Raw genomic sequence first — 17,539 nt, 5'->3', positions numbered from 1 at the left:
CTGTTCACTAACTACAGTTCACAGGTCCCTGGCTGCTAGTACTCACGGTATTCTAACTAAAAAAATCCACTGTGAAGTTTACTTTCATGATTGCTGAGTAGACACCCCCCCCCCAAAACAAACAAACAAATAAACAAAAAATCCCAAAAATGCAACATTTTGCTCAAAGTATCTTCCGTTTTCTCTTTCTGGAAAATCTTCCAACACATTCTACTACCAGCAGTTCTAAAAATAGCTGTCTTGATAAACAGATAATCAACGGAATCTGTGATTAATGTTATACAGCTGCAGCGAGATAGAAAACAGCCTGGAGTACATTACTCTTTGTTCAAGGAAAGTCTCTCCTAGTTACTRTTTCTTGAACAGTAATTTGATACAATTTACAGTTAACCTCAAAACAATTTCTTTGCACATAACAAAAAGTCCCACCAAAAGAAGCACAGTCATCCTTATAAAAAAAAATCTGCTAGAAGAGATATCCAGTATGCACGTCCTTCCATAATGTAAGGCCCTGATCCTGCRAGATGCGCTATCCAGCTAACAATTTGTATACCACTCAGACCTACTGAAAGCAAAAGAACCCAATAACTGGAAGCAGAACCTGAAGAAATTCAAGCAAGAAACACAAAGGTGCGAGTCTTTATCTGCAGTTGGGCAAATTTCAACAACTTACCTCTGGATGGGATGGATTCTCTTACAGCAAGCCTTTTAAATCTAGAGTGGAAACCTTTCTAAAAGACATGATCTAGGTCAGGAACAAGTTATGGCCTACATCAGGCAGGAAATTAATGACTGCAATGATCCTTTCACAAAACAAAACAAAACACAGCCACCACATGAAAGCTGATGCAAGGGAGCTGTCTCCAGAGTACTTAGAAGTGACAATCTTACCTTGTTTACATCCAAGTATTCTAACTTTGGCACTTCTGCTGTCTCTTGTTCCTCACTACTTCCTTCATCGATGTCACTGTCCTCCTCCTGTGTGGAGTCTCGCTTCTGCTCTGCGGAGGAAGACTTGGCTCCTTTTTTGTCCGGTTCCATGTCTACCGGATTCCCAGCTACGCCAGGTTTCTTTTGTTCTGTGCCTTCTTCGCTGGGGAAAGTTTCCCCTGCCACGCTACAAGAAGGGCTGTCAATGCCACTGTCTCTGTTGGGAATTTTACCRTTACCGTTCAGTTCTGCAGTGGAGTCTTTATTGCCCAGCTCTCTAGAGGGTTCTTTGCTCACATTCACAGCAGTACAGTCTTCGTGGCTTTTGTTATCGCCTATGCTTAGCTCTTTAATTTTCATTATGTCTGTGTTAGCTAGATCCGCGCTGCGCAGCACGTCCGGCTCGTTTTCCTCTGGTTCGCTTCTTTCATTTGCCGAGCAGCCGCTGGAAGCTGCCGTGTCACAGTCACACGAGCCCGGTTGTCTGGAGGWGTCCAGGCCAGGCTCCATCTTAAGAGCTAAATTCAGCTGGTTTCTTTGAAGTATATGTACAGGTTGCCTACAGGAGAAGAGAAGGCACCCAAGTCACTCACGCTAACACCCAGAGATTTCAGAAGTGCCTCGGAAGAGACAAGGCCAGATTTTCAYTTGATTCACATTTTGTTTCTTACAGCCCCCTGGCAATTCAAGGAAGCAAGGGTGTGCACATCACTGCAATAACATTCACCAAACAATTCAGATAAAACCAGGCCACTCCAAGCCAGAAGTTTTACTTATGGCCTAATGCCATGAGAACCCCGGCTCTTTAATACTTCCCACGTTGCCTGGAAGACTAGTTTGTTTTGGTGGTTTGAGGACAAGAGAAACATCTTTTAAAGGAAGTGTTTGGTTATGAGCTTGTTTAAATGGGAACTTATGTTCTTCAATGTAACAAAGTCCTTTGGGCACACTAATCTTTGCAAGAGATGCAACCCAGTTTAAYGCTCTGTATATATACACATTTTCAGACAAAAGAAACTTATATTGTTTCATGATACACTGCAATTCAGCCATTCCCTGCCTCCAAGMAGCAAGCTAACATTAAGTGACATTTACTAAATCTTAGACAGAAAACTCATYTGTCTTAAATCACTGTTATCAATTCTGGTATCAAGTCTACCTTCTCAAAGCAGACCTGGGCTGCTTGTTTCTGGCAGAACATTAGCCAAATTCAGTGGGCCTCAAGCTCCAAGAATGACTCTGATGCAAACTAACAGTCATTGAAAAACATTTTTACAACAAATCTCTTACGCAGTCAGTCAAGCTTTGCACTTCCAGTGAAAAAACATTCTGAGAGAAGTCTCTGCATGACAACTAACATTTCCCATTGTTATATTTTAATTTAAAAATGCAAAAAAGAGAGATTAGAGCAGATATCAAAGACATATTTACCTAATACTTTCAAATTTCTCAATGAGCGTGTTGACTCCTGCTGATATTGGTATTTCTTCCTCTCCAGGCACTAAGCTCCTCGATGACTTGGGATCAGCTGGTAGAGGCCGAGAAGGCGCAGGAGGAATTCTCTCCTGCCCAGGTTTGAGATGGACAGGCTTAGGAGGTACTAATAAAACACAGAGAAAAATGGGGAGAATAAATCTCCATCTTCCTTATATTAAATTGACAAAAAAAATCCACGTAGTCAAGGCAGAACGAGGAGAATCCATTCTTTCTCCCTTCTTCATGAATTTCACTGATGCTGCTGCAGTACAAAACCATTTCTTACATAAAAGCAGACTGCCCTATGCTAAAGAAAAATGATGGGCTTCTATTTTGCATGTCTACAGCTCTATCAGATGCGTTAACGAACGAAGCAGCTTGCAGAACTTCACCGCTTCCTTGTTACCAAACAGGATGCACAGCTCACACTTAGTTTTTGCAAATGCTCTCGCCATCTCAATCACACTGCCCCCCCCCCATGACTTTTCAGGACTCAAATGCTCCATTGAATTTAACATACTGAACTAAAGCTTGAAGAGAAAAAAGAGGAAAAAAAGAGAAACTCAAACCACCAAAAAATAATCCCACTGTGGATTTCTGTGCCTTATATTTACTTGGCCAGAAACCCCACAAGCAGAATGTAACAGCTTTTCTTTCTTTCATTCTCCCTCCCCCATCCTTTTTGTGGTGCAGTCTTCATAAATTTCCTTCCTCTTTCAGTACTACATTGAGTTATACACTACAACAATTAAAGATACATTTTAAGATTGCAAACATTCTGCTTAAGAATTCACGAGGAGGTGTAGGTAAAAAGTTTAATATAGTATTCTGAAAAATGTTATTTAAAAAAAATTATTCAGACCTCTCATACTGTTTGCCGAGTAAATGGTTTTGGAAATACGCAAGCAGTAACCCATGGCAACAGGTTCACATGCAGTTACGGTTTCATACAGTGAAAGCAACTTCATATAAGCAGATCTTAAACTAGAAGACGGGCAATGCACTTGCTCCCGAAGCGCACGCTACCTGAAGCGGCGCTGCCAAATCTTCGCTCGTCTTAAATATCCAAAGAGCTAATACATAAACGGGAAAACTCTAAATTCAGGTTTGCTTAAATAACTCTTTCAAAAACAGCAATTTATTTCAAGAAATTCAGATTTCTTGATGGTCCATCTGGCACATCAGCATAATGCGATTAGCACTGTAATGGAGCTTTAATTAGCAACTGTTCTGAATGTGTAATTTCATGGTTACTTTCTTTAAGAGGATAACAGACACACAGGCTCCCAAAAAGCCAGCGCCTGCTGTCCCTCCTCTTCCCAGGCTCTGAACGGGCTGTAAGCTCCAGCCGAGCCTCGGCGTCTGCTCTCCGCCGGCGTGCRCGCAGCCGCCACGCACAGTCCCCGCTTCAGGTCAGTGACTATGGGTTGTTCCCAATTCTGGAGATCCAAATGCAGCAGGATTTAAAACTATGGATATTACTGATTTCATCTCAGCACCAAATAATAAAATCAGATCTTCTAACGATTTGAGCCTTAACAGGACACCTAAAATAGACAGACTGAGTCTCAGACTAGCCTAGCGTCCTAAGTTTTGAATTTGGAATTCCCAYCTTAAAATAGAAGTGTTACAGTTCAGATTAAAAACCACACCACAAACCCCTCCTTGCACAGGAAAAATGAGTGAGCAGGAAAGGAAAATGATCTCGCATACCAATGCATCAACAACAACCACCCCCCACATCCCTATCCCCCTGTCAAACACCAAYGGGGCCCTTAATAACTTAAGGCTGGTCTACAACGCTCGAAGGTGGATCTTACTGCCTCCCTCAAAGGGTTTACGCTCATAACAACGGATACCGTTGCTCTCCACGCGAACATCCGATCACCGCTAGGTCCTTCCCGCTAGCGGGCTCGACGGTCGCCCAGGCAGGACGCCCTGCAGCRCCAGCGTGCAAACGGGCAACTGAGGTGCGCCTCGGTGCTAGCTCTGAATCCGTAACCACCTCAGTCCTTCGGGGGGAAGGACACTTCTGCACCCAGGCAACGTCGCTAACCTTACTAAACAYTATTTACAAAGCAAAACTAAAGCACGCAAGATGCGTACTCAAGAGCTGACGGCRAAACACCTACATTCAAATTTACAAGCAAGCAGCATCGTGGCTCCAGCAGCCACGCAGCTCTGCCGTGCGGCCGCCCGAGGCACGAAACGCGCGGCCGGCGCTGAGGCGAGCGGGTGCTGCTCTAGGTGGGGACGCGGGCGCCGGAGGGGGAAGCCGGGGACGCCKGGCTCTACCCGCGGCCCGCGCGCCGGGGCCCGCCGAGACGGGCCGCACCGGCAGCCGAGAGGCCGCAGCTTCAGGCGGAGCCTGCGCCCCGAAGCCGGGCCGCGGAGCGGGGGTCCCCGGGGCGAGGAGCCCGAGCAGCTCCGGGGCGGAGGGGAACCTCTCAGGCTCGCGAATCTGAAGATTCCTGCACAAGGATAAAAACTGGAGAAAAGACTTCTGCGTCTGCCGTGAGGAAAGGCACCACAGCGTCGCGGTCGCCTTCACTGGATGGAGCCACTGAGAACAAGCAAGGAGAGGCTGCAGGAGCAAGGTCAACCCGAACACRGCCAGCCAACAGACGCGACACCCCGAAGGCGGCCTCTGGATYGGTACCTGCCCCACGACTCCCCGCTGATTATTATCTTTTATTTTGTCAATTGCATTGTCTGGAGAGATAGGAAGGAAATATTCTCCTTTCCTTGCTGGCTCTACGACCCACACAGGGCACCAATGAACTATACAATATAAACGAGATATTCCAAATTTACGAAGTCTGTAAAAGGGAAGAAAAAAAGAAATCTTTATCATCTCTCTTGCTTGCAAAGGCTCTAAAGTACTATTTTCTACTATTTTATGTAAGTTACTTGTAGATACTTTTTTAAAATTAGTTTGTTCTTGTAAAGAAATAAAGTGAAATAATAAAATAATTGTTTAAACTTTATGACAATTAAGCATCTCTCAGGAAGACGATGGGCATATCCGTGACCAAGGCTTGTAACGGCGATTTGTAGCCTTTGCCAACTTGGCTCAGTCTAGCATAAAACTCRAATATTAGAACCAGACTTCAGCCTAGAATCTGATTTTTGAGTACTGGGTAGTGTGCGACAGCCACATTTTGACTGATTCGTTTCTTATTAGATGACATTTACAGTGACATCATGAAGCCCAACAAGCTGGGTTCTATCAAAAAGAGTATCAGCAAAGGTAGCTAGCTTATCAAAATAGCATGTTACTTTTGGGTGCCTACTTTACCTCACTAATAAACTTTCATCACTCAGAGCATCACGCCGTATGTCAGCTAGCGAGATACGCTGACGGCTTTGATTSCAAGCCTACGGCTCCAGTGGGAGGGAGGGCTGGGATGTGCGGCTCGGAGCAGCAGAAAGAGGACAGACGTCTCAGCGCTGGACACAGATTAYGCTAATCTACTCAGGTAACTTTTAACTGTGATTAGAATCAAGCTAAGTAAACTCCCTTCAGCGTTTCTCATGTTGAATGTGGAAATACACACACACACATATACATGTAGAAAATACACACACATATTATACATACATATACATGTGTGTGTGTGTATATATATTTATACACACACACATATAATTTTTATTTATATACATATATATATATATTTATATATATAAACAAACATATAAATAGATATATATATAAATAACTACACACACAAAACAGGCTACATCCTCAGTAACTGGAAATCAATGCTTCCTGCAACTTCAAAGAATTAAACCAGTCACATTCCAGGGTAGCAAGTGGATTGATCTGCACCAGCTGAATTCACTCCATTTGTTACTAAACTTACGCTTTTGTTATTCTTTTTTATTGGTGGTACTAACAACATTCATCCAACACCCACTAAACAAATACGGAACACCAAGACCTCAAGGAGAAAGCTCTATAAATACACAGACCATTACCTAGGGGCATGATTCGAGCATGAACTAATACACCAGCTAAACATTTCAGATTGAATTCTACAATCAGAAGAGACCAAACTTTTCTTTGTAGCCGTTTAAGGTTTACCTGAACGGCATACCCAAAAATTGCTTTCATAAAGGCTTTTGGAGTTGGCGGTGCAAGGGCTCAGACTCTACCAAACCTCCTTACAGTAACCAAAACATYATATAGACAGGCTTCTTACAAACTTGTTATTTTATGAACTTAGTATCTTCTCTGGGCTTCTCAGCTTCTGTAGCCCAGCTAGAACGTGGTTCTTCCTGACTTCTGTTCTGCCACATTTGGGGATAGTGACCTATTTCACTGTAATTCTTGCAGGTTTGTGGAACTACCACAGTCCACTTGCTACTCTGGAATGTGACTGGCTTATTTTATTTATTTTTTTTTAATATATTCATTCCATTTAGGCATTTCCTGTTGCTATGCATATTCTTTCAATAAATGGAAAACAGATCCAGGTTTAAACAATAAGCTATTCTTACTTGTATTCTTTTAAAAAATTAATATAGAATGAAAAMAATATTGCTAAATTAAACTTAAGACTTCACAGCTGTACATTGTATTTCCTGTATTGTTGTTACACTATGTGACAAGTAATTTGTTATTCCTGAATCAATTTCTTCTTGCAGGCTTCCCTAAGAGGTTATCTAGCATTGGAAAAAAGAACATAATAAAACTCTACTAGCTGTATTTAGACCTTAGAATATAAAATAACTCTACTTTGTCATGACTTAAAATTACAATAATTCATTTAAAAACATTTCACTTTATGCCTGAGAGAAGTTTCCACAGCTGCTGGGAAGACAAAGCCACTTACCTTGGGGTTTCTGCAGAGGATGCATTTTGGCCAGTGGAGTTTTGGTTTTGGGCTTCCTTCCAGTTTGATGGATACATTGCGCAGGGCTGATGTGCTGCAGTTCGCCACATGCTTCCAATGCTGGATTTGAGTCAATGTGACATTTGATTTGAAAAGGAGCACAAGGGCAACCTGAAGAGGAGGAAAAAAAAATTAATATCTATTTCCTTTTCTTAATCCTGAAAAAAGTTTGTGCTCCCTCTAGTAGCACACTGTTCATATAAGTTCCCGTAGGCAAGCAAGTTGGAAGGGAAACAGGGGAGCTAGTCATTCACTCACAAATTACTACAACCAATATATTAAAACTTGACCAATACGCCAAACCAGTTGATTGATAAGGCAGCAGGAATTTTGTTAATCTTATCTTCAATTAATGACTTCTTCATTACAGACACCCAAACTAAAAGCAAAGATAAAAGCTGTTTAAAAAGGATTCCTATGAACAAATGCAAGTGCCCTAGCACACAACAGCCTACTTGGTAGTCAACACGTAAGTTATGGGGAATTAGAAGTGTGTCTGATGGAAAAAAATGCCCCAATCTTTCAGGAGATTTAATCATTCAAAATACATTTTACTGCTATTTGTTATTCGTTCTTGCATAACATATTAACATCCCCTCAAAAGGCTCAAGTCTAGAAGATCCTATTAAGATATGATCCAGTGGGGAAAACAGAGAAAAGATTGATTAATATGTTTGTTCGCCTTTTAATTTAAGACTCTTAATTCATTTTAGTGGGCACTGTGGAGATAAACCCATATATCCACTATCAAATAATGGTTATTGGATTTTTTTTAAATTTGGGATTTTTTGGACTTGTGGCAGGGAGGTCCCAGCTACATGAAAACCCTGAACTAGCTTTACTAGTGCGTCATAAGAAGGAAACTGGAACACTAATCCATTAAAAATGTCAAAGAAAATGTGACAAACATTCTTTCTACGTTCCTGTTTTAAAGTGGACTAGTTGAARCCATCAGCATCTTTCTGCAGCGAGATGATCTCCATTATGCAGAAAAAGGATTAATCTAAACGTGAAACTCGATCTCAGTCTTTCTGTGATATGTTTAAGAATATGGAATGAGCTTCACAAATGCAACCTACTCTTGGCTAGATTTCTATTAAGATCAAAAAACTGAAATGACAAGCACCTCCATCCACGTTAACTAAATTATCTTGGGTTTACAATAGTGGTATTAAATCAGGATGTGACCTTTTGGATCAAGACTTTGAAATCCGAACCTTACAGAATGCTTGTGAAGATTAACCAAGACCTGTTCTCCAAATGCAGGAATTTGCACAGCAGTAGAGAAATTTTWAAAAAATCGGCATAAAATATTCAAAAGCTAATTTCACTGACAAAAATGGATTCAGATGGCACAAATCTATTCACTGAGTTCTGCCACCCAAATACGTAACTCATGAATTCCTCATGGGTTCCAATTCCAGTTGTTGCTGTTGAAGCTTCATTAGCATTTCTACCATAATACCTGCTTTTTCAGCAGATTTGAGATCAGCTATTAAAACATTCTTATAGCTGATATTWGGAATTTATGAGCACTGGTGTTATTCATATACAGCTTTACTTACCAAGAAAATACAGTGAAAGTAGAATAGATTATTAAAACAGACCAACAGATTACCCAAAATGAGGCACCACAGGAGGAGTTTAAACACCTCTGTTGCAGATGCTGAGATTCTCAGTGATGGTAATGGCAGTGTCCCAACGCCACGCAAGCTTTTTAGGGAAGTGACTGTAACAGCTTGTTTATTATTAACAGGAGCTCAGAACAGTAATAAATTAAAATACTGCATAAGGGAAAAGCTGTAGTTAAAGATAATGTAAGGGCAGCATGCAGAAAATAGAAGTGAGTGCTGCAGTGGGAATTTACTTGTGTCCATGACTGCTGGGCAAGCCAACTATCTTGGATTTTCCATGCATGCATTTTTTCTAAAAATTACTTTAACACTTCAGGTCTTGGAGGACAAGTCTTCATACCTACAAAAGCTTTCCAGCAGACATCTCTACCTGTGCTTTCCTGCTTGCTCCCATAGGCAGGGCACTGGCCTCCCCTCCAGGGGCAGCRAAGCCCCCCACGAGCCAGGGGAGCAGAAGAGCCACCCCAGACTCTTGGTCTGGAGAAGGGCTGGCACGATGCCCACAGCCTCCCCGCAGCAGCTGGGGGCGACGAGCCACAGCTGCCTCCTTCCCCAGGGCAGCGCAGCCCCGCGGCCACTGCGGAGCTGACCCGCCACAGCAGCGTCCTACCGCGAGCCCAGCTTTCCTTGTGCTGGTGTGCAATAAGGCACTCAGTCTCCTTAAACGCTTCCTTTTCTTGTGCCACCACTGCCACAGAAAGGGACCATCTTCAGAAGAAACTTGAAAACAATTCGTTTTCTCTCCTCTTGATATTCAAGAGGTCCCACAACCTTTTTTTCCTACTGATAAAAATTGGAGCTATTGGTTGCTTGCTTGCAAGTGCTTGGCACTACCAGAGACGTCTTTTATATAACTATGCTAAATGTTCTTAATATCAGCTTCAATTACTGAAACGTAAAATGCTCTGACACATATTTTATAGGCCCACAAATAAGTTTTTCTCTTCTATTTCATAATTCAATGAAACAGGCAAGGCACAAGTTCCTTCACTGATACAACTCAGCTCAGGGGCAAACGCCTCCATGATGACTGAAACAAGCTCTAAACTTAGCTCCAAATGCCTCAGGATTTGTGCTCGGAGGCATTTGCAGAGAAAATAGTTAGCTAAGCCTTACACCACTTCCCTTTAAGCAAGGGAAGACAAAAAAAAATGTCTTCTAAAAATAGAGTATTTTATATCATCTGTCCTGTATACTGCATATACACTTTACTGCTAAAAATAATATTGCTGTTCACCTAATGCTGGCACTTAACCCACGCATTTACTGACACTGCATCCAAAAAGCAAGTGGGCACAAAGTAGAAAATAGCACTGATAAGCAGTTAGAAAGAAGACAACTTTGAAAGCCATAAGTGCCTTACACACCAACATAGCACTGGCCTTAAATCAAGAAAAATATGCATGGGTAAAACCACAAAAGTGGCTTTCGTTCTTTTTTATTTCATTTAAGCCATGATGTTTCTCTCTATTCATCTCTGATGTGGCCCCTAAGGGTTGCTTTTTGCACACAAGTCAAAAATCTGCTTTCTTTATGTGTTTTTTCAAGTGCTRTAAAATGACCTTTGAAAACAAGATTTACTGGATTATTTCACATGGAATTCTCCGAAAGTAAAACCCACTGTCTGCACAGAGAGCTCCTGGGTGCTCGCAGGAATAGTCTGCGAGAGAAAATAAATAAGATGCAGGCATAGCCCAGGTAACCACTCGGGATGCTTCCAGAGACATGAGAGGGCCAAGGGCTTCCTCGGTCGCCTGCCCTTCTGCACCCACTGATCCGCAGGAGCGCAAGGGAAAACCACCTCCGCTTCGCTCTTTGGTGCCACATTGCACTTTGCGTGAAAAGCTCCCGTAGGGCAGATCAGCGCGAACGGCTGCGTACCGCTTCGGGAGAGTACTGGCACATGCAGGTCAGCGCGTTTAGAAAGGATGGTTATTTGTGTCGAGGCTTTATAACACGCTTCTAGTAATAACGGGAAACTCTGTCCGTCTCCGGCTTCTGATTCCCGGTTACCTGTGACAACGCAAGGCAGAAAGTTAACTGTGCCTGAATGTGAAGCGTGTCAGCACTTCCAAAAGCAAATACTAAATGGAAAGAGTGCTAAAATCCTCAGCTTGCACTCCCAGAMATGTAAAACTCAACTTTGCTATGCCCGATCCTATCCTACCATCCCTAATGCTGTATCTRCACAAAAGCCATGAAGTACTTAAGTGTAACTTTATTCAAATAAACATTACTTACAATTTCCATGTTTAAAACGAATCAARGGAGAGAAGAGCAAAGATCATGCTTCCCAGAGATAACTCTTCATGCTAGATTAATAAAATAATAGGTATTTAAGGCTCCTCAGAAGTAAAATTTAATCAAAACTCCTGAAAATGCCTATGAAGAAGTACAATTTATATTTTCGCTAAAATAAAAAATTTGCATCAGCCTTTCTGACAGAATTCAATGCCACAAGGAAACGCCATCCTGACACAGAGCAATATCCACCCTCAACCTGATCAATTTTGAATGATATCTAGCGATTTCCAGGTTTTGAGACAGATTTGGCTCTTGGGCTTGGCATTTAGTCCCCAGATATCAGGATTTAAAAGTCCTCTCAATTTAAACTATCTTGGAGGACTGTGACAGAGGGCAGCAAGTGCCAGAAATGTTATGGCAAGCTACGGATTTGGCATACCTACGTTTGCTAATCCAGTAACCAGCACTCTCATGAACTGCATGTGTGCAGACAGCCCTGGACACGYGCACAACCAGGGCAGCGAGCCTCTYGCCATGGACATCAGCATGGAGCTGCTTTCTCCATGCACTTGAAGGCAAACACCTCCAAGCGAAGAGCCGGATACAAATTTGCCTGCGCTRTACTGCCCCAGACTGCTCTGAAGGATTTTGCACCCTTTCAGGGAAAGGGATATCTGTAACAACCAGTTGATGCTGAGAAATCCTAACTCTCACCGCTTTAGCCTAACGCACGCACTCCCAGATGATGCATGGAGAATGCATAGAGATTAAAAGGGATGACAAATGCTGGACTCAAAGAGAAAAGCTCTGCTGAACGAACACACTAGAAAGACACTGATAAACAACATCTACTTTAAAGATTTGCCTTCATCGAGAATTAGAATCAGCAGCGGACTTTTCCAGACACCAGGAAAGATTAATATGACTTTATTTAATAGCATGACTTGAATATTTACCTGCTCAAGACAGGCCTTCCTCAGGGACAGTTCCCATACTATTCCTGTATATCTGTAACTATAGCTATACCACTGCTGGAGATCACAAGTAAATCAGATTCCTAGGAGCTTCCAGATTCCTAATTCTTTACTGATTTATATCTTCTGCAACATCAATGAAGTCACTAGCCCTATAAGACACCTTCAGTGCCATGCAATAACCATCGAGTCCAACTCTGAGACYACCTCTATTCTTTCTTCAAGAAATGAAAGTATTCCAGGAGCAAACTGATTGTTACRTCCAGAGATGTACCTAGCAGCAGCACTCATTCTCTAACCAGATTTTGTAATATTCATCATGCATCCTATTTCCTAAATACAGATGATCATAAAAAGGGCAAGCTACCATCACCAGTCTGATTAAAAATTGTTYGCAGGAAAAAATAAAAACACAAACAAACTAGAATCTATGTAATGGCAAGCAAYATTTCTGCTGCCAACCAAAGTCTAGGCAACTAACCATGTATGTACCCAAAAGGGGCCAGATCTTTAAAAATAAAACAAAAACAAACAACCCCCCCTCAGTCGTTAATATCTACAGGGGTTCTGAAAGCTGCACCTTTCTAGATAACTTGACAGAAACTGGGTTCTTGCCAACATCTGGCTAGATATGGAGCATGCACAACGCACCTCTAACCTCCTCTAGCATGTTTTCAACGCATACAATTTAAGCAACTCCAGAATTTCACCTTAAACATCTGCGTGGGCACTCTCCAGCACCATCACTAATTGCTAGGTTAGCCCTATCTTCATCCCTTCATCCTTTCTCCATAGCAAAAGTCTTTCAAGGAGGAGAGACTAGTTTTACTCTTAAGTCAGAAACCTACTGCTCACCAGCAGGGCCTTGAGGAGGCCAGAACTAATACATGCCTCTGGATAAAAAGACTCTACTAAGAGGAACTCTGTCACAAATTAAAAGGTGCTAACCGCGTCTTCCCCGTGCCAGGAGGAGCCTGCCCAGTGCTGCAACACTTTGTCCTCTGTGTTCCGGTTGGGCTACAGACACCAAGGTGTGAAGCTCTCCTTAAGGAAGATGCAGCATTCACTGGATTGCTTAAAGAGACAGTGTCACAAGCGTCAAGCACGCAGCGTTGCAATGAAATTTGTATTGCAAACCAAAAGAAAGGTGTCAGCCCCAGYRATGGTGCAACGCTATCCTGCTTCTYCCARTCAATCACAAAATGCCCAACACCATCTTTAARAYGTTCCACAAACCTRCAGYTCCCCAGAGCAGATGTTTTTCCTCTTCTCCCCAATTTCATGTGCTCCCCTGCACCAGCTCCTGGCCCTGCCCTGCCAAGCAGAGGTGAGCAGCAGATCCTGTCTCCCACACTGCCATCCGGCACACCCTCCTTCCCCTCTTGTATTGACTAATTTACTCCATCATTGTCATCAAATCCATTCAAAAAAAAAAACCTCACCTCTTCTTCCTGCCCATGGYCCATAACGTGCTAGCAGAGTGGACAAGCCCAGCTTCCTATGTTTTCGGCTGGTTCCCGTCACTCAGCCTGAAGCTCGACCTGTCTCCTGCTTTGATGGCGCTGCAGGTGCTGCACGACGGAGCGTGGGACCGCGGGCTCAGSCTGCCCGTAGAGCAGGGGGCAGAGGTACTGCACGCGTGCCCTCCTATCGAACTAAGCTTAATGGCACTGACCACAGATACTTCACATGACATCTATTTTTCTGCCATTCCAAAAAGCCAAATTCAGTAAAAGAGTGATAGCAAAGCTATCACCACAAACTTTTAGAAACAGGCACAATGAAGAAAACATTTTGTTCAAAATCAAGCAAGAAGCTGGCATGGATTGAGATTTTATGTCAAAAAAGATGTATATTACTTACTTGCATTCAAGCAGAGAGACTCACATTTTTCTCATTTGCTCAAACCATAAGATAACCAAAAATAAGGGAGCCCAGTTCCTGCTGCAGCTCTCAACGCGTCTTAAAATGACAGAGAACATTTCTAGTTCAGTGTGCGTAAAGGCTCACGCTCACAGGAACTCACCTCCCCCATCCYGCGTCCTATGATCAATGTGGTTAGGTAATGCAAAGCGTATAAACGTGGCAAGCATGAACTGAGGAACTCTACTAAGCAAAAGTTAAGGGAGATTGTTACAAGTCGGCAAAAAACGCTCTCTGGGTCAAATTTCATTTGTGTCTGAAATGCAGTAAGTAGGATGCAGATGTTTTAGAGCCCTGAATCTTCCCAACGCAGAAAAGACAACAAAGTCAGACCTCTCTAAAATGATTTCTGTTTAGATACAGCTCAACTTACTGCAGGAATAAGTAACAGCGAAATGCCTGCCACTGGCAGGGACATGACATGGAAACGGTCTGCACCGTGAAGCTCTGCAGGAGTGGGCTTCACAGGTCCCCCAGGAGCTGAGTGGCACCCGGGCAGTGCCCACAGACGCAATCCCACGCAATCTTCCCAAAAGGGCTAGAGCAGGGAATCTAAAGAGCTTTCTGAAAGCAAAGTTATTAACTCTGCTGTGAAATAGTCCACAGAAGAGACAACAGATGTATTTCAATAGCCATGGGATGGAATTGGTTAAAAAATTCCAAGAAAAGATTTTGATAATTATTTTCAACACTCCTGCTCCCCCTGCACCTGGTTACAGCTCTCCCGGCAGAATTGTATCTTGGGAAGTGATAAAGAGAGAAATCAAATGCAGAATTTGTCTATTTAAAATGAAATGCTTCATTTTAGGGCAAGAACAGTCCCCAGAGTCCCACAGAAGAGCTGCTATTTTGTGTTCTTACAAGAAAAATACAGAAAGTTTGCAAACCCTGCTAAACTACATAGACTGAAGAAGGCTTGAGAAGTTTGGTAAATTCAGTTTAACACACTTAAAATAACAAATAAATCAAGAAGAGGATTTTCACAGAAAGAACCAAATAGCTAAAAACAAACAAACAAATCTGTGCACATAAAGAACAAAAAGGACTAACAGCTTCTCCAGATCCGTACTGCTGCAACATTTCTGTTCCGGGAGTCGGTGTACTTTTATTTTGGTCCCAGTACTTTTAAACATCTTAGGTGAAGACACTTCCTTCAACAGACATTTCTGGAACTACCTTCCAGGACAGAAAGGTAGAATTTAGCATTAACCATAAGGAAGGTCATTTTTCCTTAGCAAAAAAGCTAAAGGAGTTTTCTTCCTTTGCTTCATTTCTGGCGAGGGTTGGCTTGGCAGCCTGGCCTCCTTTTTGCAGCTGCAAAACCAGCAGATAAAAGGGAGTAAAGACAAGGCTCCTGATACAGGGGATTAAAAAGAGGCCATCAGACTGGAAGTAGTGACCAAAAAAAAACAATATTGAGAATCATCTTATACAGAATAAAACTATGCTCACTTAGCAGGAAAATAAGAAAGAAACCAAAGTAAAACATCACTGAGTGCACTCGCCTGTCAGAACCAGCAATAGGCATATTAACACCCCAAAACAAAAATATTTTCTTTTCCTGTGTAGAACAGGATGTGGTATCCCAGTCAGCATTCRGTCACCCCGGTCTTCTGAGGTTATTAGTGACAAGAAATGTAAGGGGGGAAAAAAAAGCTGACTTCTAAAACCAAACTGAGTTACTGAGTTCACTGTTAACATTGGTCTAGACCATCAGGAAACTGTTGTCCACACTCTTCAGTGCCAATTTGCCTTTAGTCACTAGAGTCAGCCCCAAACCTGTATGACTTATAGAAACGTCACTACGGGGAGGCAACCTGCCTTCTCCATGGTCCCTTTGCTCGTGGCCCCGGGACCAGCCCAGCCTCAGCCCACGCTGTTCAGAGCACGAGTGGTCCTGGTGAAGCAGCTCCCACCTATATGTCACCACTATCCAAGCACAACCATGCAAATACCAAGAGAAAAAAAAACTCTAAACATAATTATTTCTTGGCTAATAAAACTTCTAAAAGAACTTCAACTTAGCTGAAGTTTGGGGGGAAGAGCTGTTTGCTTTTTCTAAGTATCCATATGTGCTCTCTGTTGTGGCTTAATTTAAAGACTTTAATTTTTAGCTCTGCTATCTGTTTCTGTGACTAACACTGCTATCTGAGCTTTTATGACTATCTGCGCAGTAAATGCCCTCAGAGTGATGCCAGGGCTAAAATGTGTGCTTCTCTCCATTTGCTAAGTGGCACTTAMCAAGTTCTTCCTTGCTGTTTTGTGACAAATTTGTATCCAAGTGATTCTCATTTTGCTTACACTCTGTGTACCTCCAAAGTTTGCTCTTCGCTTTCATCTTCATAGCTTACTCCGACCAAGGAGTCCTTCCAGAATTTTGTTCAATGCTCTAGCAGCTCTATAACATTTCAGAATTCACATACATCAGACCTGCTTTTAAAACTTTCACACTGTAATTTCAAATGTTGAGTGAAATGCATGCAAGGTACAGAGGAAACAGGTTTTCAACTAAATAAAAATGTTTAATTTCTCACTGTAGTGCTGGAGACCTATTCACAGATAGGGGCAGATTCTTGGGTTCACCTATGGCTCTTAATTTTCTTAAAATTTATACTCAGCCTGTTTTTCAGAAAGACACGCAGAAAGCAAACATTGTAGGATACCAATCACTGATCTCCACAATTGGAAGGCAACGTTAAGAACTTGTATGATTTATCAAAATGAAAGGACAGTCTAAGACAAACTCATTCTTCTGGAGGCAGCATTAAGCTGACTTTTCCCTCGAATGGCATAATTGCGTTACTCTAGGCTAAAATAATAGGCATTAGTAACGTTCTGTGACACCAAGACCAAAGGTAAAAGAGAAGAACGGAGACTGTTCCATCTACTAAGGAAAGCAGGTTAAATGATGTAAAGATTGCAGCACGAAGAGCGACACAGGAAAGGAGAGGAGCCTGGGGCAGATGTCAGCTAGACTGACATTACACGTGATAAAAACCCTACCAGTAATGCTGCTCACAGCACACGTCAGGAAATTCAGTAATCAAAGGTGGAARTAAAATGACATCCTTCAACAACAGAAATGTAGAAATTCTTTCCCACCCTCCTCCTCTTTGGGGCTTCAAACTGGCTTCTCAGGAACCACATCACTTTCTGTTGACAACCCAGTTTAGCTTTGGCTTCCAGGTTTAGCTGACAYGTTTCTTACAGGTTTGGCTGGCATGTAGGCTGGTAGGATGCTTACATAGGACCACCCCTCATCTCTGAAAAGGTAACACCCCATACAGCATCACTATACAAAATTTCCTCAGATACCAGCTGAAAGTTCACCACTGATGAAGTGCAGTATATAACTGCAACTATGAACTCATTTTCACCACAATTTCCTATGACAGTCCTTTTTGACCAATAAAGCCCAGAGTAGAGACTCTATTCTGGGTAGAGGTATTTGATGCCACTG

The 17,539-nt window shown here is 42.4% G+C and overlaps 1 protein-coding gene across 1 annotated transcript in view; it reads right to left on the bottom strand.

The window, feature by feature from the left end:
* The window catches only part of FGD3 (FYVE, RhoGEF and PH domain containing 3), a 106,976-nt gene that overhangs the window by 43,840 nt on the left and 45,597 nt on the right, over positions 1 to 17,539 (bottom strand). Inside the window, exons 3-5 of the mRNA XM_085302549.1 lie at positions 7,245 to 7,415; positions 2,362 to 2,530; positions 892 to 1,489 (exon numbers count right to left, since the gene is read on the bottom strand). Coding sequence (XP_085158675.1) covers positions 892 to 1,489; positions 2,362 to 2,530; positions 7,245 to 7,415 — 938 coding nt within the window. The remainder of the gene's footprint in view (positions 1 to 891; positions 1,490 to 2,361; positions 2,531 to 7,244; positions 7,416 to 17,539) is intronic.

Source organism: Rhea americana, unplaced genomic scaffold (assembly GCF_003343005.1).
Source record: "Rhea americana isolate MKP2758 unplaced genomic scaffold, rheAme1 scaffold_19, whole genome shotgun sequence".
Classification (NCBI taxonomy): domain Eukaryota; kingdom Metazoa; phylum Chordata; class Aves; order Rheiformes; family Rheidae; genus Rhea; species Rhea americana.
The sequence above is the reverse complement of the archived record's forward strand: the minus strand, read 5'-3'. Positions and strand labels throughout refer to the sequence as shown.